The 24,966-nt window shown below is 46.3% G+C and overlaps 1 protein-coding gene across 14 annotated transcripts in view; it reads right to left on the minus strand.

Moving 5' to 3' along the window:
* myt1la (myelin transcription factor 1-like, a) overlaps positions 1–24,966 on the minus strand; it is a 53,880-nt gene that overhangs the window by 14,406 nt on the left and 14,508 nt on the right. For 9 of the 14 annotated variants that reach the window (XM_031837416.1, XM_031837427.1, XM_031837419.1 and 6 more), the window contains exons 3-12: positions 24,936–24,966; positions 24,361–24,394; positions 22,826–22,888; positions 11,753–12,291; positions 8,810–9,955; positions 6,610–6,744; positions 5,865–5,955; positions 2,778–2,888; positions 2,210–2,436; positions 707–954 (exon numbers count right to left, since the gene is read on the minus strand). The exon at positions 24,936–24,966 is cut by the window's right edge and continues 27 nt beyond it. In XM_031837416.1, the coding sequence (XP_031693276.1) occupies positions 707–954; positions 2,210–2,436; positions 2,778–2,888; positions 5,865–5,955; positions 6,610–6,744; positions 8,810–9,955; positions 11,753–12,291; positions 22,826–22,888; positions 24,361–24,394; positions 24,936–24,966 (2,625 nt within the window). The remainder of the gene's footprint in view (positions 1–706; positions 955–2,209; positions 2,437–2,777; positions 2,889–5,864; positions 5,956–6,609; positions 6,745–8,809; positions 9,956–11,752; positions 12,292–22,825; positions 22,889–24,360; positions 24,395–24,935) is intronic. The other 5 variants (XM_031837429.1, XM_031837428.1, XM_031837426.1 and 2 more) reach the window with 1 other exon arrangement.

The following is a 24,966-nucleotide window of genomic DNA, read 5'->3' on the forward strand; positions in this document are numbered from 1 at the left end:
TAGACTGAAAGGGAGAAAGATAGGATAAATAAATAGACTGAAAAGGAGAAAGATAGGAGAAATAAATAGACTGAAAAGGAGAAAGATAGGGGAAATAAATAGACTGAAAAGGAGAAAGATAGGGGATATAAATAGACTGAAAGGCAGAAAGATAGGATAAATAAATAGACTGAAAGGGAGAAAGATAGGGGATATAAATAGACTGAAAAGGAGAAAGATAGGGGATATAAATAGACTGAAAAGGAGAAAGATAGGAGAAATAAATAGACTGAAAAGGAGAAAGATAGGGGAAATAAATAGACTGAAAAGGAGAAAGATAGGAGAAATAAATAGACAAAGGCAGAAAGATAGGGGAAATAAATAGACTGAAAGAGAGGAAGATAGGGGAAATAAATAGACTGAAAGAGAGGAAGATGGGGTGGAGAAAGAGAGCGAGAGCAGTGAGGGAGAAAGAGGGCAGAAAAGGAGGGCGGAAAGACAGAGTGAGAGAAGGGAAGAGAGGCTCAGAGAAAGAGAGAGCGAGATAAAGAGAGTGAAGGGATGTTGGACAGAGAGAGAGAGAGAGAGAGAGAGAGAGAGAGAGAGAGAGAGAGAGAGAGAGAGAGAGAGAGAGAAAAAGCAAGAGAGAGCTACGCAACGCCCCAGAGGCGGAGCTGGAGCCTGCCGGGTGAGTGTGAGCATGAGTCTGGGGCGTAGTCCTCCCTACCTGGGAGAGGAGATCCTGGGGCTTGCCTCCCAGGCCGTGGGGCATCTCCCTGCAGCGCGTGGACAGGTTGAGGATGGCCGTGGCGGCCATGTGGGCAGCCTCCATGTCGTGTGTGTAGTCGAAGCTGCTTTTGCTGCAGGTGCTGCTGGCGCTGCTGCCGCCCCCTCCCCCTCCGCAGCTCAGACTGCTGCTGCTGGGAGCGTAGCTGCTCGTCGTGCTGCTGGCTGGGCTCTTACAGTAGCGCTTGGCTGCAGGGAGGGAGCACACCATACAGATCATACACAGACATATAGACACACATACGGTATACACATACAGTGCATCCATCAGGGACAGGACATCATCCATGCACACACACACCCACACACACATACAGTACATAGATAAAGTCCCACACAATGATTGCCGAAGGCCAGATTTTGGCCCCGCCAATTTAAAAAAATTCAGAGATGTATAAAAAGACATGAAATATAGAAAAATGTAAAGAATATATATATATACACATTCTGTATATATAGATATAGATAGAAAGATAGGTAGATAGATCATTTCTAACACCTACAGAGAAGTCTTCCAGTGGATGGTTTGCTCCACGGTGAATGCTGTGTCAGAGCAAATGATTGTGCTCTTGGTTGGAGAACGAGGCGAGGGAGACAGAGATGGAGAGCACGAGGAGAGTGCTAGGAGGGAGAGAGAGAGCGCAAGGAGAGTGCTAGGAGGGAGAGAGAGAGCGCGAGGAGAGTGCTAGGAGGGAGAGAGAGAGCCGAGGAGAGTGCTAGGAGGGAGAGAGAGAGCGAGAGGAGAGTGCTAGGAGGGAGAGAGAGAGCCGAGGAGAGTGCTAGGAGGGAGAGAGAGAGCGCGAGGAGAGTGCTAGGAGGGAGAGAGAGAGCGAGAGGAGAGTGCTAGGAGGGAGAGAGAGAGCGCGAGGAGAGTGCTAGGAGGGAGAGAGAGAGCGCGAGAGAGCGAGAGGGATGGGAGCGGTGTGACAAGTGAATAGGGCTTCACAGTAAGGGTTTGTAGGCAGCAGAGTGTGTGAGCGAGCTGGGGGAAACCAGAAACCTGCCCTAAAAGCATCTCCACGCTACAGGGAGAGAAAAACCTTGCATCCAAGCAGCTTGAAAATGCATCAGGGCCAAGGAAATGGGCGCTGTTCTATATTTATCTCCAATCCGGATTGGAGTTGTTCCATCTGATATGAACTATGCCATGCAGTATCAAATTGATGGAAATTAAATATAGCCTCAAAAATGGGGGTTTTAGGAATACACATTTCAATCGTTTCTTTGCATTGTATATGTGTTGCATAGAGTTATTCAACACATTTACCCCATTGTCTTAGCAGTGATCTAGAACCTGGGAGTAATGTTTGTGTTCCTGTCTGTGTTTGTGCATGTGTGTGTGTGCGCCTGCATGCGTGTGCCAACATGCGTGCTTGCATGTGTGTGTGTGTGTGTGTGTGTGTGTGTGTGCATGTGTGAGAGTGCATAGGCAGTCATTCCCTACCGTCATATCCCTTAGACGAGAAGTCCCGTCCTTGGGGCTTGGGGACCAGGCCTCTCTTCCCCCCACCGTAGATGTGTTGCTGGCTGTCGTAGCCTTGGCCGTAGTCGAAGCTGGTCTTGGAGTACTTCTCCAGCTCCTTGGCCAGGTTGGAGCGCGGCGTGCTGGTGGAGACGTTATTTTTGTAACCGTACTGTGGGATCTCCAGCTGTTTCACAAAGCACATTGGCCTGGAAGATAACCATGGACAGGGGGGCCGTGTTTGTGTACACGCGGTGAGAGCGGTCTGACTGTCTGACTGCATGGTGTACGTCCTCACTGAACCACTAGGGGGACTTCATTTGTAAGAGCAAAATCATGAGAGCTACTACGGTCGGCTATGTCCTGTCTATTGTATGTACAATGTATGTAACATGATGTTACCGTATGTTCTCCCTTTCTACGTCTATATGAGATATGAGAGATTGATTGATGCAGGTCAGAGGTTACATTCACGGCTACCAGGAATGCACTGGGATGAGCGGGAAGGCTGGGGGAGTGGTGGTCATGTGATGAGGGTGTGAGTGAGTACCTCAGCACACGGTCTGAAGCCTGGTTGGACTTGGGGCCCCCGTCACATGGGATGTGCTTCTCCTGGACTTTAACCATCTTCTCTGCAGCAGCGATGGGGCACCCCGAGAGACTGCAACAGCATTCACAAAACAGAGTGAGGCCTAATTGGCCAGAGCACACACACATGCACACGAATGCATGTACGCAAGCAAGCACACACACACACACACACACACACACACACACACACACACACACACACACACACACACACACACACACACACACACACACACACACACACACACACACACACACACACACACACACACAGAGACATCACTTGCACAGACATGTACTCCCCCACACACCTACACAGTCTGCCTCACCGATAACAGACACATCCAGTCAATCAGCTAAATTTGGCTTTGATTTAAACAGAATTACAAATGTTCTGCTATACGATGGGGCCCCACGTATGAATTATGTATTTTCTATGGCCTAGTTCTTAATTGCAAAGCCGGAGCTTTGCAGATACATGTTATTGGCTGCCTGGGCAAGAGGGGCTGCTGAGCTTAGCTATATACCTCAGTCTTTTCAGGCATTCTGGGTAGGCACAGTGGGGCGAACTAATTCACCACAATGCCAGCTACTGTACAGCCTCATATCTTCCCCTATCACCTCTCCCCCTCTTGCTTCCTCATCCTCTATTTTCTCCTCGTTTTGTTCCCCTTTCTCCCTCACATTTGCACTTCTTACAGTATATGAGAGTATTTTTTCAAACGAACCTGGACTCAGTGGTACTCACTGACTCACCGGACTCACGTAACATAGTAAATGTAAATCGGGGACACTCCAACTAGTATGATATATTCAGTTTTGAATGGTATGTATTAATTAGTGGATGCCCATCATCCTTTTTGTATGATATGTTACAGATTCCAATTGGTACAATATGTTAAGAATTGCAATTTGTCCATTCTGTTACGAATTTGCTAAACATTTAATATGTTACGAATTCCAATTTGTTGTGGCTAACGTTAGCTATGTGGCTAATGCTAACATTAGCTAGGTGCTAATGTTAGCTGGCTAAAGTTTAGGGGTAAAAGTTAGGTTTAAGGTTAAGGTTAGGGTTAAGGTTATGAGTTAGGTTAACGGGTAAAGGTTAGGGTTAGTGAAAGGGTTAGCTAACATGCTAAGTAGTTGCAAACTAGCTAAAAAGTAGTAAGTCATTGCAAAGTAGCTAATTAGCTACAATGCTAAAGTTATCTGTGATCAGAATTGAACACGCAACCTTTGGGTTGCTAGACATTTGCGTTATACGCCCACCCAACCGGCACGACCAACCATCCTACTATAGTTTTTGCCTTAAATAACCTTCTGTCTTATGTAACCATACCAAATGTAACATATCATACTAATTTGATTTGATTTATGTTTACTATGTTACGTCTAGTTTATGAGACCAGGCTGTTCATACACATACAAATCAGTCGTTCTCACAAACAAACCGTCGCTGCTTTTGTGTGTGAGACAAATGTGGTGCCGGGGGCCTCTCCTAATCATTTCATATCCATGAGTGAAATAAAAAAAAATATACGGCCAGCCCCGTAACACACACACACACACAAACACACACACACACACACACACACACACACACACACACACACACACACACACACACACACACACACACACACACACACACACACACGCACACACACGCACACACGCACACTCGCATACAGACGTGCACATTTCAAAGTGTTAGAGAAATCTGTGAGGACCATGTGACAACCTGACAGAAGGACTGCTGTCAGTATCATAGTTTCCATGACAACAGCGAGGAGGAGAGAAACGAGAGACACAAAAGCTATACATCTCCATTTTGTTATGCACTGCTCCCCAATCCTACTAATGACTACACAGTGTGTGTGTGTGTGTGCCAGTCCCACAAGATGTGTTCTATATAACATGGCCTACAGCAACTGCGGGTGGAGAGGGAGGTGTGTGTTTGTGTGCGTGCTTGTGTGTGTGTGTGTGCATTGTGTATTCATAGTGTATGCCTTGTGTGTGATTTTGTCTGCGTACCTCCAGAATGTACAGTGCCTTTAGAATGTTTTCACACCCCTTTTTCCACGTTTTGTGGTGCTACAGACTGAATAAAAAATATATAAAAAAATGTCACTGGCCTACACACGATATCCCATAATGTCAAAGTGGAATTACGTTTTTTGAAATGTTTACAAATGAATAACAAATTAAAAGACAACACACATACAATTATCTGTAAGGTCCCTCAGTCGAGCAGTGAATTATTTACATTTTGGATCAATATACCCAGCCACTACAAAGATACAGGCGTGCTTCCTAACTCAGTTGCCGGAGAGGAAGGAAACCACTTAGTCATTTCACCATGAGGCCAATGGTGACTTTAAAACAGTTACAGAGTACAATGGCTGTGATAGGAGAAAACTGAGGATGGATCAACAACATTCTTGTTACGCCACAATACTAACCTAATTGACAGAGAGAAAAGAAGGAAGCCTGTACAGAATAAAAATACTTCAAATTCACTTCTCGACTGAGGGATCTTACAGAACATTTTATGTGTGTGTTTCAGAGATGGGGTAGTCATTCAAAAAACACTATTATTGCACACAGAGTGAGTCCATGCAACTTATTATGTGACAATTTTTACTCCTGTACTTATTTAGGCTTTTAATTTCTAATTGATTAGTAAAAAAATGCAAAAACATTCATTACACTTTGACATTATGGGGTATTATGTCTAGATCAGTGACACAAAGTCTCAATTCAGGCTGTAACACAACAAAATGTGTTAAAAGTCAATGGGTGTGAATTCTGAAGGCACTGTACCTGCTGACAATAGAATCCTCACCCTGAGACACACCGTACCTCGTGGCAGACTCCTATGGCACCCCCACATATACCCGTTTTCAACCCTTTTTTTCTCTTTCTTAGATCCTGGACAGAGACACCATTTTTATTATTATATTCTATCAGACTATACATTGACTCCACTATTTTATTTCTTATTGTCTCTCCCAGTGCATGCTCTGCCTAGTTGCCGGCCACTCACCTGCGGTGGGAGTTCCTGTTGCTATTGACATGGCCACGCCCCGAGCAGCCAGGAGTAGGGCACTTTAGAACATTTTCATACATTGCAAGAACTTAGGACAGATAGGGAGAGGTGAGAGACAGCAAGGGGTTAGGAGCACCCAGAGTCAGTGGTTATTGTTCAACTATTATTAGGTAGTGAGCGGAGACAGTGGCATGCACTGTTAAAATGTAACGTTGATGCTCATTGCAGGCAGCAAAAAAAAGAATGGATTCAATCAAGCAGCATTCAGAGGTAGTCGGGCATGTTGTTAGTCATTCGGCAGAATCGTGATAGACCAATCAGGTGGGATTGAAAACGATATCTAGGCAGACATTAGCTGTACTAACCAATGTTACATGGTATGTTATGTCCTTTACTGAAGCAGAGTTAGAGGTACGTCTGGTCAACATAAGCAGTCTCACAAAGTGATGTGCATGCCATTAGGTATCTGGTCTATGGAGGAGACATTACTTTGCATGCAGGCATGAACAGTGATCAAGCAGGTTGAAAGCAAAAGAGAGTGAGTGCAGCCCCATGCTGATCGGAAGACGACCTCGTGTGTCAACCCAACACAAGAATCATTGAAGGGCAATTGCTGGAAAAGAGTTACCCAGAAACTCAACAGAAAATGAGATCCAACTGAAAAATGCAGGCGATGGGAGGGCAATGCTCAATCCAGTCTCCCCAAGCAGGACGGACGTAAGACGTTTTCAATGGGACTTACTCTCTGGTGGCACCCTGTCCTTGTGGGGGCAGCCTGACAGGCTCCTGTGGTGGGGGTAGAGACCCGTGACGTGGCCTGTCCCATCGCAGCCCGGGGTCGGACACTTACTCTCCTTCTTGTCCCCCCTTGCAGAATCTACCAAGAAGAACAATATTGGGGGTTTAAAAAGTCATCTCACTATCTAGGTGAGCATTGCATCCAGGGTACTACAGTATGTCACCGCTATTAATGGAATGTCCCATTACACTGTTGTTTCATTTACTGCATTTAGAGTGTCATAAATTCATATGGGTTTTTAACAGTATTATCCCCCCAAATTGGCCCTCGTAGTTAGGAGGTGGTAAGAAGCAAACACTTAGAAAAAAAGTTGCTATCTAGAACCTAAAAGGGTTCTTTGGCTGTCCCCATAGGACAACCCTTTAAATAACCCTTTTTGGTTCCAGGTATAACCCCTTCGGGCTTCCACAGAGGAACCCAAACTGGTTCAACCAGGAACCAAAAAGGGTTCTACCTGGAAGACAGCTGAAGAACCCTTTGAAAACCTTTTTTCTAAGAGTGCAGACTACTCTCACCTGTTTAACATGTAATGGCAAGCCCCCCCCCCCCCCCCCCCACACACACACACACACTCTCACATAGGACAATTGGTGCAATTGTTCAATCCCAACACCCCAGAAATGCAATTTCATATTTCATAAAAAATGTACACTCGCTATGGCGATAACACAGAATGACTAAGCCTGTGTGAAACTGGCTTATCAGCAGTTCTCCCATGTGTATATCTGGAGCTCACTATCGCCCCCATCTCCACCAATCGTCAATGGTGCCCCCAAGGACACGGCTCAAACCCAACCACGTTGAGCACAGACTGTGTGTATGAGCATTGTCCCAAAATGTTTTTTATTCTGAAATACTAATCAGTAGTCCTGACCCCATGGCAAACATGAGAAAAAAGGCCATAGTCCCTTCCTTTGATGATGAAGACTTTGAATTTAAAATGATTCATTGAGGATAGATTTCTTGAATGTTATTATGGCCTTTGGAAAAAACAAATAGCATGTCGACAGATCTGTAGGGTCCTACCAGAGCCTTATACACATAGTATAGCCAGCTATATGTTCTTGAGACTGAAATTATGCATACTAATCCTATTCCTTGAGAATTCCCCCCCCTCCCTTCCTGTGCTAATGGAAGATAATTACATACTATTACACTGCATATCTGTGATAACCGACGATGGGGGGCCCTTATTAATAGTCGTGCTGGCATGATTTGAATCGTGCCATTCAACGGTCTGTGGCTACTGATGGCAAGACGTGTTGTTGGAGACTTAGAACAACGGGCAGAATTATCTAGAGAAATGACTTCAAATGGCTTTGGATTTCAACTACTAAAATGTCCCCTTTGGTTCAACCAGAGCAGACCAGTATCTGCAGTATTTCACTTTTAGATCAACGTCCTTTGTGTCCATTGGAATGTCACTCAAAACACAGCATCACAATCCAACAATCATGAACGCCATGTGCCACCGCCACCCCCCTGATGCTAGCGTAATGACCCTGTCTGAAACGCTCCCCACTGATCTGCTTTGAAGCTTTCTTATGGGTTAATAAATGCACACACAGAGACGGTACGACTCACTCCCACAGGCGGTGGGGGTGTGTATCAGAGTGGATTTAAAAGAAATAGGCCGTGGATGGAATCCCGCAGATGAGATTTGCTGTCCTAACGGGCCTTGCAGATTGCCATTACTCATGCCTGACAAGCCAAGCCTCTGATGTTAGCATGCCGGCCTATTTAACAACATAAGCTTGCAGTCGATGCTGCTGCTGCCACTGCGATATGCAGCGTTGAGACCAGCCAGGGGAAATGTGTCCGTCTACTCCCAGCGAGGAGCTGAACTACTGGGCAGGGGTCAAGCAAACGTCCAATGTTATTAGATTCATGAGCGAAATAAGACGTCAGTTATACTGCTTGATGTTACGCAAGTCTGTTACTGCGGGGGCTGTTGGTGCCTGTTGAAACACTATCAGTAGGCCAGGGCCTGTTAGCCTTTGAGTGTTAATTAAATACAGAGGCGGTCCAGTTTGACTGAAATGCAGTTAGCACTGTGTGGATCATCAATACTGTACACAACAGGGTGAGGATACTAGCTGACATGTCGTGAATGGGTGTGTTGAGATTTTCAGGAAGTGGTTACCTTTAGGGTAGTATGCTCTCTTTGACCCATCGTGGTGCATTCTGGACTTGCGCTCCTCCGCCCCGCTGCTCTGTCTGGGGCTGTGCTCGCCGTGGTGGTGGTGATGATGATTGTCCCTCCGGGCCACCATATGATGTCCCTCCGAGGCCATGCGATCCCTCATGACCTTGGCTCGCTCTGACTCCATGGCGATGGCCTTCTCCAGCAGGGACAGGTTGCCTTTGGTCATGTCGAAGGCCTCGTCCGAGCGGTCCGAGGCCACCGACGTGGTGTCCTCGTCCCCGTCCTGGTGGCAGCTGGCCGAGTAGCCCCCCCTGGAGGCCGGACTCAGCTGCTCCTCCAGTTTCATCAGGTTGACCATGTCCGAGTAGCTGCGCTCCAGGGACCCACGCTCGTCAGGCTGCTGGCCCTCCTGGCAGCTCTCGTACCTGGGCAGGTGGTGGGCCTGAGCCGGAGGCTGGTGCTGAGCCTGGTGGTGGTGGTGGCCGGTTTGATGCTGCAGGTGGTGGTGGGACTGGTTAGGGTGGTGGTTCTGATGGGCCTGGTGGTGTTGCAGGCCGGGGTGTCCAAGGCGGTCGGAAGGCGACGTCTCGCTCAGCTTGCGGGCCAGGTCGAAGCACTGGTTCCTCAGACACTCCAGACTGCTGAGGCACACCTCCTCCTCGCTCTCCTCAGCCTGACCCCTGACGCCATGGTGGTGGGGTCGCCCATTGGGATGCCTGCCATCCTCCAAACCGGTGCCTTCTGGGTAGCCATCGTCGGGGAGCACAGCGCCGTGGCCCTGCGCCAACAGCTTGAGCGAATCCACTGTCTCCCTGACCACGTCGCTGTCCAGATCCACGCTCAGCTTGCCCTTCCTGCCCCCGCCGCGCTCGTTGCCCTCTTCATCATCATCATCATCATCATCATCGTCCTCGCCGGCACTGTTGGAGGAGTTGCTGTTCATCTCTGACTCGGTCATGGCCTGGTAGGCGGCGTCCTCTGCGATCTTCCCCAGGTTGAGAAGGGACTTGGCCACCAGCTCATCATAGTTTTCATACTCCTCACCATTAGGGCCGACGTTAGGGCCAGGGGCACTGTTGTTGATGTTATCCTTCTGTCCCGTAGGGTGATGCTTTGATTGTCCGCCATTTTTGTGCCGGTTCTCTGTGGTCAGGAAAGGAAGGATAGACCTTTCAGCGCTTACTATAGTTGGGTAGATGAAGAACTAGCCCGTCATAGTTTAATTCTTTGGGATATTAATATAATATTCAACATTTTTCAAAAACATTTATGCCAGTTATGTGATGTTTGCTGACTACTAAGCCCTTAAATGGCCTCAATGTATCAATGTATATTGGTTTGGATATTAATGATCACATTGAATTGATTATGTTAGAGAGCTTTAAGGGACAATCTGCAGTTGCTACGTCCGTTTTTGGACTTACGTCTTAATATAACTTAGAAAATGCCTCATGAGCTTAGTTCAACTGCTGTACACCATCAGAATCCAAAAGATAACCGTGTTTTACTCCAACGATTGTAAACAAAGTAAATGTAAACAAACATAGTGGTGTCTTAAAACATGGTTAAAACTATCATTTTGATATCATGGATGTTCAGTCCTTGCATCCTTAGCGCTGCATTTGAGAGTGGTTACATTACACCAACCCCAATCCCTCAGCTTTTTACTGAAACAGTGTCAGGGAGAAATCCTTTGTTATTGTTTCAACTGCTGATTGCCCCTTTTATAGTTTGATGTTGTAAGACAGGGTTCTAACAAAAACGACAAAAACAAACATGACTGAACAAGGTGTAAAACAAATGGTTAACAACCCGCGAATAGTTTTTGAACGTTCGCGACATGGTTTATGAGGGTAAAATGCGGGCCCCCAAAGGAAAAACATGGCGTCAGTAATTAGGTTAGATCTTTTGAACTGTTTGGACTAGAAACAAACAGTTTTCGCTGTAGAAATTGTGCAAGTATGACGCTAACGAATCTGCGCCCAGGAAACAATAGTAGCCTTATCATAAAATATATATATATATAAAGAGGGAGAGAGAGAGAATTTTGGGAGGGACTGGTGTTCCCAAACTAAAACCGCAGGTCATATAGCAAAATATTTTTTTATACTAAACTGGTCGCACTTTAGAGCCCCCCCCCAAAAAAAATCCCTCAAATAAATCCAAAGTATATACTAATGAACCAAATGCTTTCTAATTCTTCCATTCTTCACAAAACATATAATCCAGACCTTCTGAGAACCATGTAACACCCTCACCCAATACGTTTCAGTGTTGGTTTTAGGCACAGCGGCAAAAGGAAACAGCGGGAGGGAATGAGAGAGACGTATATGAGGTGTTCTGATTCGGGAGCCCAAAATATCCTCGAGAGAAGCCATTTCCATGGGAGGAAGGGGGGGGGGGGGGGGGGGAGACTGAGCACATGTGACATGTCCGCTGAGACGGAGGGGGGGAGGAGAGGGGAAGGGGAGTTAAATAACTCAGAGAGCTCCTCTCTCCATTGCTCTTGAAGGCACTGTCAGAAACGATTGAGGACACGCAGAGGGAGCGAGAGCGAGGGAGAGGGCTGATGGAGGGAGAGCAGGCGCATCTGGTTCACTGAAGGTAGAGGACCTCTTACTACACCCCCCTCTCCTCCCGAGGACACTATTGGCCACATGTTCCCAGAGTGACCATCATGCCTCTCTCCCTCCACCCTGACAGTCCCATTTCAACAACTCAATTCTCTCTGGGATATTATGCCTCCATCTCGCCATGATTGGGAATGGCTTTCACTGGCCACATCAAAGGTGCACCGCGTTGATAAGAAGTATATCCTAGACTCAGGGATGTCATTTCTAGTAGCAGCTTATTAGTGTGGCAAATAACTCCCAGCTCCACCCAACACTATTACCCCCTCTTATTTCCCCAGAAAACAGAACATTGGAAATATGGACTCACCTGGCTCATGGTGACTCTGGACCTCTTCTTCCTCCTCCTCCTCTTCTTCCTCCTCATGTTCATCTTCGTCACCCTCATCCTCCTGTTCCTCTTCCTCCTCCCCTTCCTCTTGCTCTTCATCATCCCCATCATCTGCTTCCTCATCTTCCTCTATCCCTTCCTCCACCTGTTCCACCTCCACTGGCCCTACTACCTCCATCTCCACCTCCTCCTCCTCCTCCTCATCTGCCTCTTCTCCTTCCTCCTCTTCCTCACCTAGCTCCCCGTTATCCTCAGAAAATCCTTCCTCCTCTATCTCTTCTACCTCTTCCCCCTCCTCCCCTTCCTCCTCTTCTCCTTCCTCCTGAATCTCCCCGTCTACCTCCCCCTGCTCCTTCTCCTCTCCCTCATCCATGGGTTCAGGCTCATAGGAGGGGAAGATGGCAGCAGGGTTCACCTCTGTGTCGGTAGGGGTTAAGTAGGGCCTCCTCTTGGGGGAAGGCTCCAGAGGCTGTTTCTCCTGGGTCTTCCTCTTCTTGGCCAGGGGGCAGCCATAGACACTATACAAAAGACGTGAGAGGAATAGAGATTTGTTCAATGGTCCTAGTAAGGTAAGTGTTCTATATCTAGAGATATGTAGATAACTAGAAATGTAGAGATATCTAGATAGCGTGATGCAGTATATTGGCAATCTGGAAATCAAGGTAAATGACATGCAATAGCATTGTGATGAGGTCAATCATTGCATAATATCAACTAAACAAGAACGGAAATACATATTTCCAAACCTATTTTACATACCGTAATTTTGGGAACATGCATGCTCTACTTCACTTAAATTCCCAAAAGCCACTGCATTGCGGAAAGCCAGAAGACTTAGTTTCGAAGACTCCAAACCAAAAGCTTATTCAACCAGCCCTCAATTACACAAATCCCATAATAATCATTAGCTGTTGAGAAATTCCACTTTAATTGCTCAAGAACAGCGATTGCAATTATACACGGTTTTAATGTGGGTTTTGGGGAATCAATTACTCTATTTCCATATGAAAGGGCTTATTTGTATTGCGGAAGGGAGAGTAGAAGGTTTGTGTTCTTTATCAATGAGACTAGAATAGACAGTGATGATATGCCACAGTTCTTTGTGTGAAAATGTAGACTAGAAGTAGTGTACCTGGAATCCACACTCAATATCATATGTTTCATTATTGTTGAAGTGAAACAACAGTAAAAACAGAGCGATGTTCAGTGTGGTTCCCAGGCTAGAAAAGCAGGACCACACCTGAAACTCCGGTCAGACATAGTGAGATTTCAAATGTATTGTCATTGTCTCTTTTATAGGGAATTTCCATTGTTTTTCTATTGTATGCGCATCATAACATAACAACTTGACTATGAACACCGGTCATACTGTGTAGAGGCCCATCCGTCCTGTATATTTTCCTCACAGTCGTGCATGCAGCTCACATGCTTGGTTAGGAGTCATCGGGCTGAGAAATGGCCCACATTTCTACTCTCTTTTACCGCCGTTTATCCGCCCTCTCACTCAGCCAACGGATCCGGCCTAGCCTGCCCTAAATGTGTGCAAATCGTCAGTCTCGGTCAGACTGAAGGACCACCGGCAATCGGGCACAACAACAACGCATTCCCAGCTAATGGGCCTCTCCATCTCTGCTCCATTTTGAATCGTACACAACAGTTAGGGTACACACATACAACCGCCCCACACACAACGTATCACACGTCCAACTGGTAGATCCGTTTCTTATTGTCGACTCAGCTGTACAGACTAGAGAGTAAGAACAAAAAGAAGGTGCCAAAGATGTGCGGGGAGAGCACAGGCTGTGGTCAGAGAGGGATCCCTTTTCATTTGCATTCGTCTGACATTTATTTTTGCCCTGGTGTCTTCCCCTCGCATGATCCCTCTCTTCCTCTTTCCCTTTTATCCTATAATCTCTTGTGGACATAACATGTAAACATAAATGGCACCTTGGATCTGTCACGGTACAACGGGATGCGTGAGATTACCAACAGCATTAGTTCCAGTGCCTTGGAGAAATCACTATTTTACAGGTGTTAGCATCTTTCGAAATTTGGGAAAGAGGAGGGGACATTTGGCCCATCGACTTCTCTGTAACTTGCAAAGAGAGAGGGTGGAGCTCTTTGTTCTGGTTCCGATCCTCGTTCCATCTCTTCAATTAACATGTATGGACCCAGAACTTAATCGAGCATCTGACCAATTTCGCAAGACTTTAGTTCTGGGTTAACCAATATTATTTATCTTATAGCTGTTAGGCAAACAGCTTGTGGGTGCAGACTGTCATCTGTCTCAGTGTGTGTGTGTGTGTGTGTGTGTGTGTGTGTGTGTGTGTGTGTGTGTGTGTGTGTGTGTGTGTGTGTGTGTGTGTGTGTGTGTGTGTGTGTGTGTGTGTGTGTGTGTGTGTGTGTGTGTGTGTGCGTGCACAGGTGTGTGTGTGTGTTTGCTTGCAAGCATACTTGTGCGCGCATGTGCGTGCGTGTGTGTGTGTGTGTTCGGCTCAGTATGACCTTGGACACCTCAACGTCTCCCACAGGCAGGCCACACCAATTAAAATTCCACAGGTAATTAAGCCACATTTGAATAAGGGAACACTGCAGACATGTTGGAGAGGGATTGTGCTGTAATTATGTGGAGGGAGGGAGGGAGGGAGGGAGGGAGGGAGGGAGGGAGGGAGGGAGGGAGGGAGGGAGGGAGGGAGGGAGGGAGGGAGGGAGGGAGGGAGGGAGGGAGGGAGGGAGGGAGGGATAAGAGATGTCTATAAGGCTTTCAGTGCTGGGGAGATAATAATGACTTCCCTCAGAGAAATCTCCTGTAGAACAAATCCTCTGGTTTAGTCCTCTGATGCCTGAAGAAAATCATCAAGTTAGAGCCTTTTAGAACTTGAACCTTTTCTGGAGCTTCTGTCATCAGTAGCCTCTATCGAGGCATATCAAATCGAGCTCCGTCAAAGTAGGAAATACAGAAATCTATTTTTTAGCTAACAATTTCTAAAATTTCTATGGGATTGGCGCTGTACAGGTTTATAGTCTCAACTGAATTTCTGAATTGTTGCACCGTTACCTGTCTCCTTTAATTGGTTGGGTTACCAAAGGCATGTTCCGGCAGTTTCCAACCCATCATAAACACTGTTCACTAGCTGCACATTGCCATAATGGCTCATGGCACCGCAGGGGTGTGTGGGCGAGAGCGGCGTGCGGCTCTCGTTGTATATGAGTTGCCATAGGAGCGCCCTGCTCTCTGTGCCCTATACTGCAGCAGCATCCACAGGCATGTGTGGCACAGCGCTGTCACCATGGTGATCTCCCCCTCAGGAGTGGAATTTGCCATCCGAGCAGACTGACAGCGCGGGAGAGAGAGAGAGAAGGAGAGAGAGAGGGAGAGGGAGAGAAAGCAGTGATTCTGAGGCTGACAGACATCGCCCTCTCTCCTCTTCTTCCCCTCCCTCTCACCCTTTCTCCCTCCCCAAAAGCATAACAAAAGCAGAGCTGGTATTCTGCATTCTGGAGGGCTCTGGATGTCACACTGCAGTGCAGGTGCCCTCAGTTCCTCCCCACTGCATAGGCAACACACAATATATGTCTGTAGAATGCTGTGATGGAGATTCTCTGGCTATCTAACATGTACAGACAACAACCAACAGGCTGCAGGGATTGACTACAATTCCTGAAGACAAATAATGAATGTTATGGAATGTCAGCAATAAGAGTATCTGACAACCGTGCTTGATTGGTCTATTGGAGTATTTAATTTGAATATGTGTTTTATATTAGCTGTTTATTTACTATTTTTAATATATGACAGATAAGAAGCAGATAAATGCCTTGAATACATGTCCAGTCAGCATTGACTACATTTTCCATGCTGCAATGGTGTGGCTAAGAATAATGGATCCAGGAAGTACTAGTGAAATCTTGAGTCAGGACAGAGAGGAAGAGATGAAGCAAGAGGGTTTACTCCGCCCAAAATCTGTCCACAAAAATAAGACCACGAAGTGATTTGGTGACCAAAAATGTAATCGTTAATGTGCTCTATGAAGCTTATTTGATCGAATAGAAGTTTCATAATGGTTGGGCACTCAAATATCTTGTCAATATAATAGACATCTTTGGTCAGAATGAGTCCTCCTCAGCTCAGGTCCTCTGATGTGTCTGAACAAGAACATCCATCAGACCAATGTCATCAGCCAACCTACAACACCCATCACTGATGCAAAAAAGTCCTCATACCCACATAGACACACAAACACACATAGACACACACGCACACACGCACACGCACACACACACACACACACACACACACACACACACACACACACACACACACACACACACACACACATAAACACATAAACACAGACACATACAGGCAACCAGTATACATGCTATCTTTGTCATCGTAGCAGCAGAGGAGATTGAGGAGGATGGAGAACCTCATGTCATAGTGCTGTGTGAAGAGACAGTATAGTGCTTCACAGAAAAAAAAGCACACAAGTCCATAAATCATAAAAAGACCTCTGGATGAGATTCACAGTTGAAAACAGTTATGGATAAATCCGTAAACAGAAATAGACCCCTGAAGACCCTTAGAGGAACATACTGTGTAACAAAAAAAAGACTCCCCAATCCCCACTTCCACAAAACACGTGTAAATATTGGACTATAAATTGTGCCTTTCTGTATTATACTTTATGCTAAAATGTTTATTCGTTCTTATTGTTGTTGCGTTGTTGAGAAGGAACCTGCAAGTAGGCATTTTGTTGGACAGTGTCTACCATGTGTGTCCTCGACATGCGACGAATACAACCTGAAACTTGAGAGTTGAGGACAAAATGACATGAATCTCCCACACAGTTCAAGGCCCATCTGTTGGTTAGCTAAACAAGAATATGATCCAAAGCCCATCTACTTAGTAGAGAATGTTTTAGTATACTGAAGAATACTAAAGTAAATACGACAGTATACTACAGTCCACAAAAACAATACAGTAAATACTACAGTAATGTCTATCGTAATACTATAGCATTCCCCTCCCCATATCCTAATATGTGCAACTCATAAGTAAGAAACCTAGATGCCAAGTATAGACCATATAACGTTATATTCCCGAATATATGAAAAGATGTTAGAATTAACCATGATTGGTTTCAGGATCGGACGCATGTTTCCACGGTATATATATTTTTTTAAACAACAAAAAATGTAATTACACACCGTTTATTTTAATCGGAGGAACACAACCCAACGTACACCCCGGCCACGATCTCCAAGTGAGAAAAGACAACAGCTTGGATGGAATAAAAGCCTGTTGCAAGTAGCTCTCACAAAAGGCAACGCAAATGCTAGGTGTGTGGAGTGACTCTGTCTCAATGCCTAGGCAGGCTGTCCTCACTTTCCACATTGAGAGGCCATTCTGCAGCACTATGCCCCCGCCTCACCTCGCCTCGCCTGCCTGCTACCAGCTCTTGGCTCCCTTCCCAGCGTTTTAGTGAGTGCTACCTGTCAGGACCAGAATTATACCACTCGCAGGCTCAGTCCATATGAGTCATGCATCAACCGGGGGAGAGGGAGGGAGGTGGAGAGCGAGATAGAAAAAGGGAGAAAGAGATATTTATCCAGGCGAGTCAATTGAGAACAAATTATTATTTACAATGATGGCCTGGCAACAAAAAACAGATAGAGAGAGAGTGGGAGAGAAATAGAGACAGAGAGACAGACATAGAGAGAGTGGGAGAGAAATAGAGACAGAGAGACAGACATAGAGAGAGTGGGAGAGAAATAGAGACAGAGAGACAGACATAGAGAGAGTGGGAGATAAATAGAGACAGAGAGACAGACATAGAGAGAGTGGGAGAGAAATAGAGACAGAGAGACAGACATAGAGAGAGTGGGAGAGAAATAGAGACAGAGAGACAGACATAGAGAGAGTGGGAGAGAAATAGAGACAGAGAGACAGACATAGAGAGAGTGGGAGAGAAATAGAGACAGAGAGACAGACATAGAGAGAGTGGGAGAGAAATAGAGACAGAGAGACAGACATAGAGAGAGTGGGAGAGAAATAGAGACAGAGAGACAGACATAGAGAGAGTGGGAGAGAAATAGAGACAGAGAGACAGACATAGAGAGAGTGGGAGAGAAATAGAGACAGAGAGACAGACAGAGAGAGTCGGAGAGAAATAGAGACAGAGAGACAGACATAGAGAGAGTGGGAGAGAAATAGAGACAGAGAGACAGACATAGAGAGAGTGGGAGAGAAATAGAGACAGAGAGACAGACATAGAGAGAGTGGGAGAGAAATAGAGACAGAGAGACAGACATAGAGAGAGTGGGAGAGAAATAGAGACAGAGAGACAGACATAGAGAGAGTGGGAGTGAGGTGGGTTGTGAGTGAGAGAGCGAGCGAGCGAGAGAGAGAGAGAGTCAGTGTGTGAGAGAGGGTGAGGGATGGAGGGAGGGAGGGAGAGGGAGTGAGAGATTGCACTCAACCTCATCTGCATAAAGCCTAGGCAATTACTGAGCGCCAGCTCTAGACATGGCAGTCCTACCCGCACAAAAGTTGCTCACCATAGACCCCCATCAGCTCACTACCAACCAGTGGATTTACGAAGGAAGTATTTCACTTTTAGACCAAATAATCAGTTCTCAGAATTGATGGGTAATGGAAAAGATATGTAATAAAACGATGACACGCCAAATCAGAAATATTTAACAGAGAGAATATTGTATGTGCCGATGTCAACATATACCACAAAAAACTGGGCTTTAATATACACCTTGATTAGATGTGTAGCCTGCGATTAGTTCTAGATTCATGTATGCACAGATTTTTTGGTTACATTTTTACATTTGAGTCATTGAGCAGAAACTCTTATTCAGAGTGATTTACAATAGCATTTTCATACCTTTTTCTTTATAATTAATAGAAATGTAACACATCAACTACTGCAGATCTGATGTTATCAGTGGAAATGTAGGCGTTTCAACCGCCCCATTTCTCTCTCACTGTCTTTGTTGCTCTCTCTCTCTCGCTCAATCTTTCTTTCCCTCTCGCTTTCTCTCTCGCTTTCTCTCTCGCTTTCTCTCTCTCTCTCGCTTTCTCTCTCTCTCTCTCTCTCTCTTTCTCTCTCGCTTTCTCTCTCTCTCTCTCTCTCGCTCTCTCTCGCTTTCTCTCTCGCTTTCTCTCTCTCTCAGCGATGCAGCAAGACTGTAGGGAGGAGAGCCAACCAGAGCTAAGGTGAAGGATTAATCCTTAATATTTAACAGGCAGAAGCCATCTCTCCCCTACATGTCCCTTTGGTTGGTTCCACACCATCTTCCCTGCTTCCCCATTTTGGGAATCGAATCAGAACACATGTGACTAGTCAGTGCAGTGACTTGCTGCAGTGAACCAGAAATGACACTCAGTCCTGTGATGCAGAACTGGATCCAAACCCTCTGAGACCAGGGTAGTTACCCAGCATACCAATGGCTTGTCTGACATCTGAGCCACATACGGTCACTTAGGAGAAAGTACTTTAGAACCTCAACTGCACACATCTGATATGATCAGTGGAAATGTAGGCATGTGTGATGCCTTAGCCGGCCTACTTCTCTATTTCTCTCCCACTGTTTTTGTTGCCCTCTCTCTCTCTCTCTCTCTCTCTCTCTCTCTCTCTCTCTCTCTCTCTCTCAATCTCAATCTCTATCCTTCCTTATTCCACCCTCCTCTCTGTCTCTCTCCTTCCCTCCCTTCATTCATCCGTCATCCAACCCCTCTCTCTCTCTTTCTGTCTCATGTATTACTTCACAGAGCAGGGCTGTAGCAGACAAACAGTAGACCCTGTTTGAGGTTGCTCTAATGGCGCCAGACTCTTAAATAGCTAGCATCGTCTTCCCAGTGTGTGTGGGAACGTGAGTGAGTGCAAGCAATGCATGCGCATGTGTGGGTGGTGTGGGCGACAGTGATTCTCATTACTACACCCAGACACAGCCATCCCCCTCCACGGCTTTACCTCTTCCTCCACAGCTTTCACACTATAGGCTGCCTGGTTTCAAGTGAATCACATTACAGTGCCATCGGAAAGTATTCAGACCCATTGACTGTTTCCCCATATTGTTACATGCCTTATTCTGAAATACATTTATTTTTAAATTGGCGATCTACACACAATACCCCGTAATGACGAAGCGAAAACAGGTTTTTAGAAATGTTTGCAAATGTATTCAAAATAAAAAACAGAAATACATGATTTGCAGAAGTATTCAACCCTTTGCTATGAGACTCGAAATGGAGCTCAGGTGCATCCTGTTTCCATTGATCATCCTTGAGATGTTTCCACAACTTGATCGGAGTCCACCTGTGGTAAATTCAACTGATTGGACAAGATTTGAAATAGCACACGCCTGTCTATATAAGGTCCGACAGTTGACAGTGCATGTCAGAGCAAAAACCAAGCCAAGAGGTCGAAGGAATTGTCCGTAGTGCTCCGAGACAGGATTGTGTCGAGGCACAGATCTGGGGAAGGGTACCAAAAAATGTCTGCAGCATTGAAGGTCCCCAAGAACACAGTGGCCTCCATCATTCTTAAATGAATGAAGTTTGGAACCACCAACACTCTTCCTAGAGCTGGCTGCCCGGCCAAACTGAGCAATCAGGGGAGAAGGGCCTTGGTCAGGGAGGTGATCAAGAACCCGATGGTCACTCTGGCAGAGCTCTAGAGTTCCTCTGTGGAGATGGGAGAGCCTTCCTGAAGTACAACCATCTCTGGAGCACTCTATCAAACAAGCCTTTGTGGTAGAGGGGCCAGACGGAAGCCACTCCTCAGTAAAAGGCACATGACAGCCCACTTGGAGTTTGTTTCTCACAGACCATGAGAAACAAGATTCTCTGATTGAACTCTTTGGCCTGAATGCCAAGCGTCACGTCTGAAGAAACCTGGCACCATCCCTACGGTGAAGCATGGAGGTGGCAGTATCATGCTGTGGGGATGTTTGTCAGTGGCAGGGACTTGGAGACTAGTCAGGATTGAAGGAAAGATGAAAGGAGCAAAGTCCTAGCTTCAGTACAAGTCTCTGAATGTCCTTGAGTCCAGCCAGAGCCTGGACTTGAACCCAATCGAACATCTCTGGAGAGACCTGAAAATAGTTGCAGCAACGCTCCCCATCCAACCCTTTTTATTTTACCTTTATTTAAAGAGGCAAGTCAGTTAAGAACAAATTCTTATTTACAATGACGGCCTCGGAACGGTGGGTTAACTGCCTTGTTCAGGGGCAGAACAACAGATTTGTACCTTGTCAGCTCGGGGATTCGTTCTTGCCACCTTCCGGTTACGAGTCCAACGCTCTAACGCTCTAACCACTAGGCTACCTGCCGCCCCAACCTGACAGAGCTTGAGAGGATCTGCAGAGAAGAAAGGGATGAACTCCACATGTACCTGTTTTTGATTTGTCATTATGGGGTATTGTGTGTAGATTGATGAGTGGGGAGGGGGGGGGGGGGGGCTATTTAATCCATTTTAGAATAAGGCTGTAACGTAACAAGATGTGGGAAAAGTCAAGGGGTCTGAATACTTTCAGGCACTGTATGTCACTACATCTGGGTGACTTTGGTTATCTTCCTAACAGACATGGGGGGGAAAAGGGGGGGACAGGAGAGATGGAATATGACAGCAGAGCTCAGGCTAGTAGCACAGTTGTAGTAACGACAAAAACAATATCTTTGCTTCTCTTGTACTCGTAATCATCTTAGTTGAAACTGGAAGATACAGCATAACCACATTAGTCGGGTTTTCTATCAGTGTAAAGTCACTGTACAGTTGTAGGCTACTGTAAACCTATCATCAGCGCTGGAACTCTGAACAACCAACTGCCAAAACGAACCAATCAGCTGTTATTTAACAACAACGCACCCACGCACGCACGCACGCACACACACACACACACACACATACACACACACACACACACACACACACACACACACACACACACACACACACACACACACACACACACACACACACACACACACACACACACACACACACATACACACACACACACACACACACCTCTCCCTCTCAGCTTTCTTCCCAGCATGCCCCTCTATTTGTGGGTAAATCATCACCCTGGGTCTTTGGGAGAGGTGAGAGGTCTGATGCAGGTGTCATTCGTCTGTGGCACCAAATGCAATTCCAGCCCGCTGGTTTAGGGGGGTGCCTTGATGAGGTGACACCGAAGACACAGGCATCAATCTCTCTAGCCTACGTCTGGGGAGTAAATAGCATCAAGTGGAGAGGCTTTTGTTTAAACATGCCCTGAGTGGAGGAGGACTCTAGGAAGATCTGGTGACAGGTCAGCTGTCAAGACAATTATATTCGCTCTCACCTCCTCTGTAGCTCGGCTGGTAAAGCATGGTGCTTGCAACACCAGGATACTGGTTTCGATTCCAGACATTATATTATTTAACATCAATTTGTCATTTGATCATTGACATGAAATGTGGAAGTATTCGGGTGAGCTTGAAGAGATAACAGACTATAAACTGGTAAACAAAGCCTTGATAACATCCAAGATTACAACACAAAGGTTAGGTCCACAGCTCTTGAAGTACAAATCGACCTTGTTTTTCCCCCCCCCCCCCGATCTATCCAACTATGGAAGATAGCTATAGTCTCTCTCTATATTGTATTGTCTGAATGAACACGTACACTTCCTGTAAGTCTCTGGCTGGCCCGGGCTGGCTGAGGCTGAATCACCACAGCAAATCAAAGAAAGAGTTGGTGTTGCGCAACCATAATCAACCCTCCTCAATCCAACACAGACCTCAGATATACTGACACATTTTTTTGCAATCAACTTTTCACAGCCAGTGATTGCAATTGCAGGTTTGTTTTAGGTGCAGGAACAATGACCTGGAACTGAAGAGCTTGATTGGTCCGTGATAGCTCAATGAGGGCTGAGTGAGTGAGTGAGTGAGTGAGTGAGTGAGTGAGTGAGTGAGTGAGTGAGTGAGTGAGGGAGTGAGTGGGGGAGGAAAAGTGCGGCTGATTTGGGGAGTGAAGAAGGATCTTTTACCTGCGGTGTCTGGCATATTTGCCACTGACATGTCCACTTCCATCACATCCTGGAGTAGGGCAGCTACAGACACAGAAGGAAGAGACATAGGAGTCAACACACTGCGTGGCACGACATTCATGTACAACCCCCCCCCCCACGGACACAACACCCATTCCCTCACACACAGATAGGACTCAACATGTGTGCGCATGACATAACACACAACCCAGGGCAATGGACCAGAGCAGGTCTGTATTATTCATGTAGTGAGAAACACACAGCCAGCAGCCTTCAGGCCAGGCGGTGACTCACTTCACTGCATATTTCATAGCAGCCCGTCCGCCTTGGGCTTCTTTAGGACAGCTGTGGCTGCCAAAGTTAAAGTGCCCCTCTGAAGGAACAGTGTGTTGACCGTCCTTTGGAACACCCACAGGAACTAGAAGTTTCCATTTGGCCCGTTCAGCCACGGCCCACTCTCACCACCATCCCATCAGGTAGATTACATTACATCTGTGGTGTACACTGTCCATATTAGGAGTTTGCCTGACAACTGACGACCTCCGAATACGGACGACGCGGTGGCGGATGTCCGTCACGCATCAACCGCCGCGAAAAGAGCGCCGACTGTGCTAGGTAGAACAGAGCAGCAGCTCTCTCTCCCCCCAAGGTGAGCAGACTCATAAATGAGTCTGTGAACGGCAGGAGTGTTCATCGACCGCTAAATTTGGCATTATTGACGTCTGCAGCCCTGGCCCTGAACATGGATCGATCGTCTGATGAAAAACCTATTTTGAGGGAAAGGTGTGGACGTGTGTTCATGCATTTGTCCGTGGATGTGTGCGCATGCTTGTGAGTGTATTTGCTTGTGTATCTGTGTGTGTGTGTGTGTGTGTGTTTGTGTGTGTGCTTGTGTGTGTGTGTGTGTGTGTGTGTGTGTGTGTGTGTGTGTGTGTGTGTGTGTGTGTGTGTGTGTGTGTGTGTGTGTGTGTGTGTGTGTGTGTGTGTGTGTTTGTGTGCGCTCTCTCCCTTCAGCCAGGGAACCGGCGGGGAGAGATTAGGGATTAGGGGGTCTACACTGAGGAATGCCATCAAGAGGGAGAGGGCTATTTAGCCGATATAGACTGTTCAGGCCACTGGCCAGACAGAAAACACTATGACGATTACAGAGTGTGTTATAATGCTTGTTTTCCCCAATATAACATTGGTTTATTCTACAGTGGCAATGAGCATTTCGAGGCAAATAATCAATCATTTAGAATCTGTTCAGTGACGGCATAGAAGTAATTATTAACTGAACACTTGATCCTTGTCCAAACTTGACAGCCGAGGAAATGATTCGAGCAAGACTGTAAAGACACCGTCAGCAGTGCTGGGCCTCAAGTCAATGTGGCTATGATGTGAATATGGTGTCCATATTAGGATATGTAACCGTTGACCACTCAGAGTGTCAGTGAAGCCTGGTCCCAGATCAGTTTGTGCTCTTGCCAGGAGGGCAGGAGGGCAGACTGGCACTCAGGCTAAGTAAAGCACGCAGGGATGAAAGATGCACCGACCTGAATAACTCCTGTGCCGCCGTCTCCACCGGAACTAGAGAGAGAGATTGACAAATCAGATACAGTTAGATGTACTGTCTAGCCTATAGACAACAAACATAACAATAGCTAATTAGGACAAACAAAGACTACAGGATCCATCATGCATTTCTCCTAATTGGAATTGAGCCCTTTCAGTACAGTCGACAGCATATCAGATTCATTTTACACTGAGTATATATATATATATTTTACCTTTATTTAACTAGGCAAGTCAGTTAAGAACAAATTCTTATTTTCAATGATGGCCTAGGAACAGTGGGTCAACTGTCTGTTCAGGGGCAGAACCTCTTGGTTACTAGTGCAACGCTCTAACCACTAGGCTACCCTGCCGCCCAGACATACAACCCGGATATACAGTCACTCTGACTTGATGTCCCTACTTGATGTCCCCACTTGATGTCCCAAAATATGAGCCCAGGTGGCTGACAGAGAGGGAGGGGGCAGAGTGGGGGCGTTGGGGGTGGGGGTGGACAATAGCTAGCACTCCAGGCCGTTTAGAGTGACAGACACACTGTACTGTTATCGTAGCGTACCTCGGACCCCTTTGGAACGCGTCCGGTGGTG

This window comes from Oncorhynchus kisutch, linkage group LG12, assembly GCF_002021735.2.
Source record: "Oncorhynchus kisutch isolate 150728-3 linkage group LG12, Okis_V2, whole genome shotgun sequence".
NCBI lineage: Eukaryota > Metazoa > Chordata > Actinopteri > Salmoniformes > Salmonidae > Oncorhynchus > Oncorhynchus kisutch.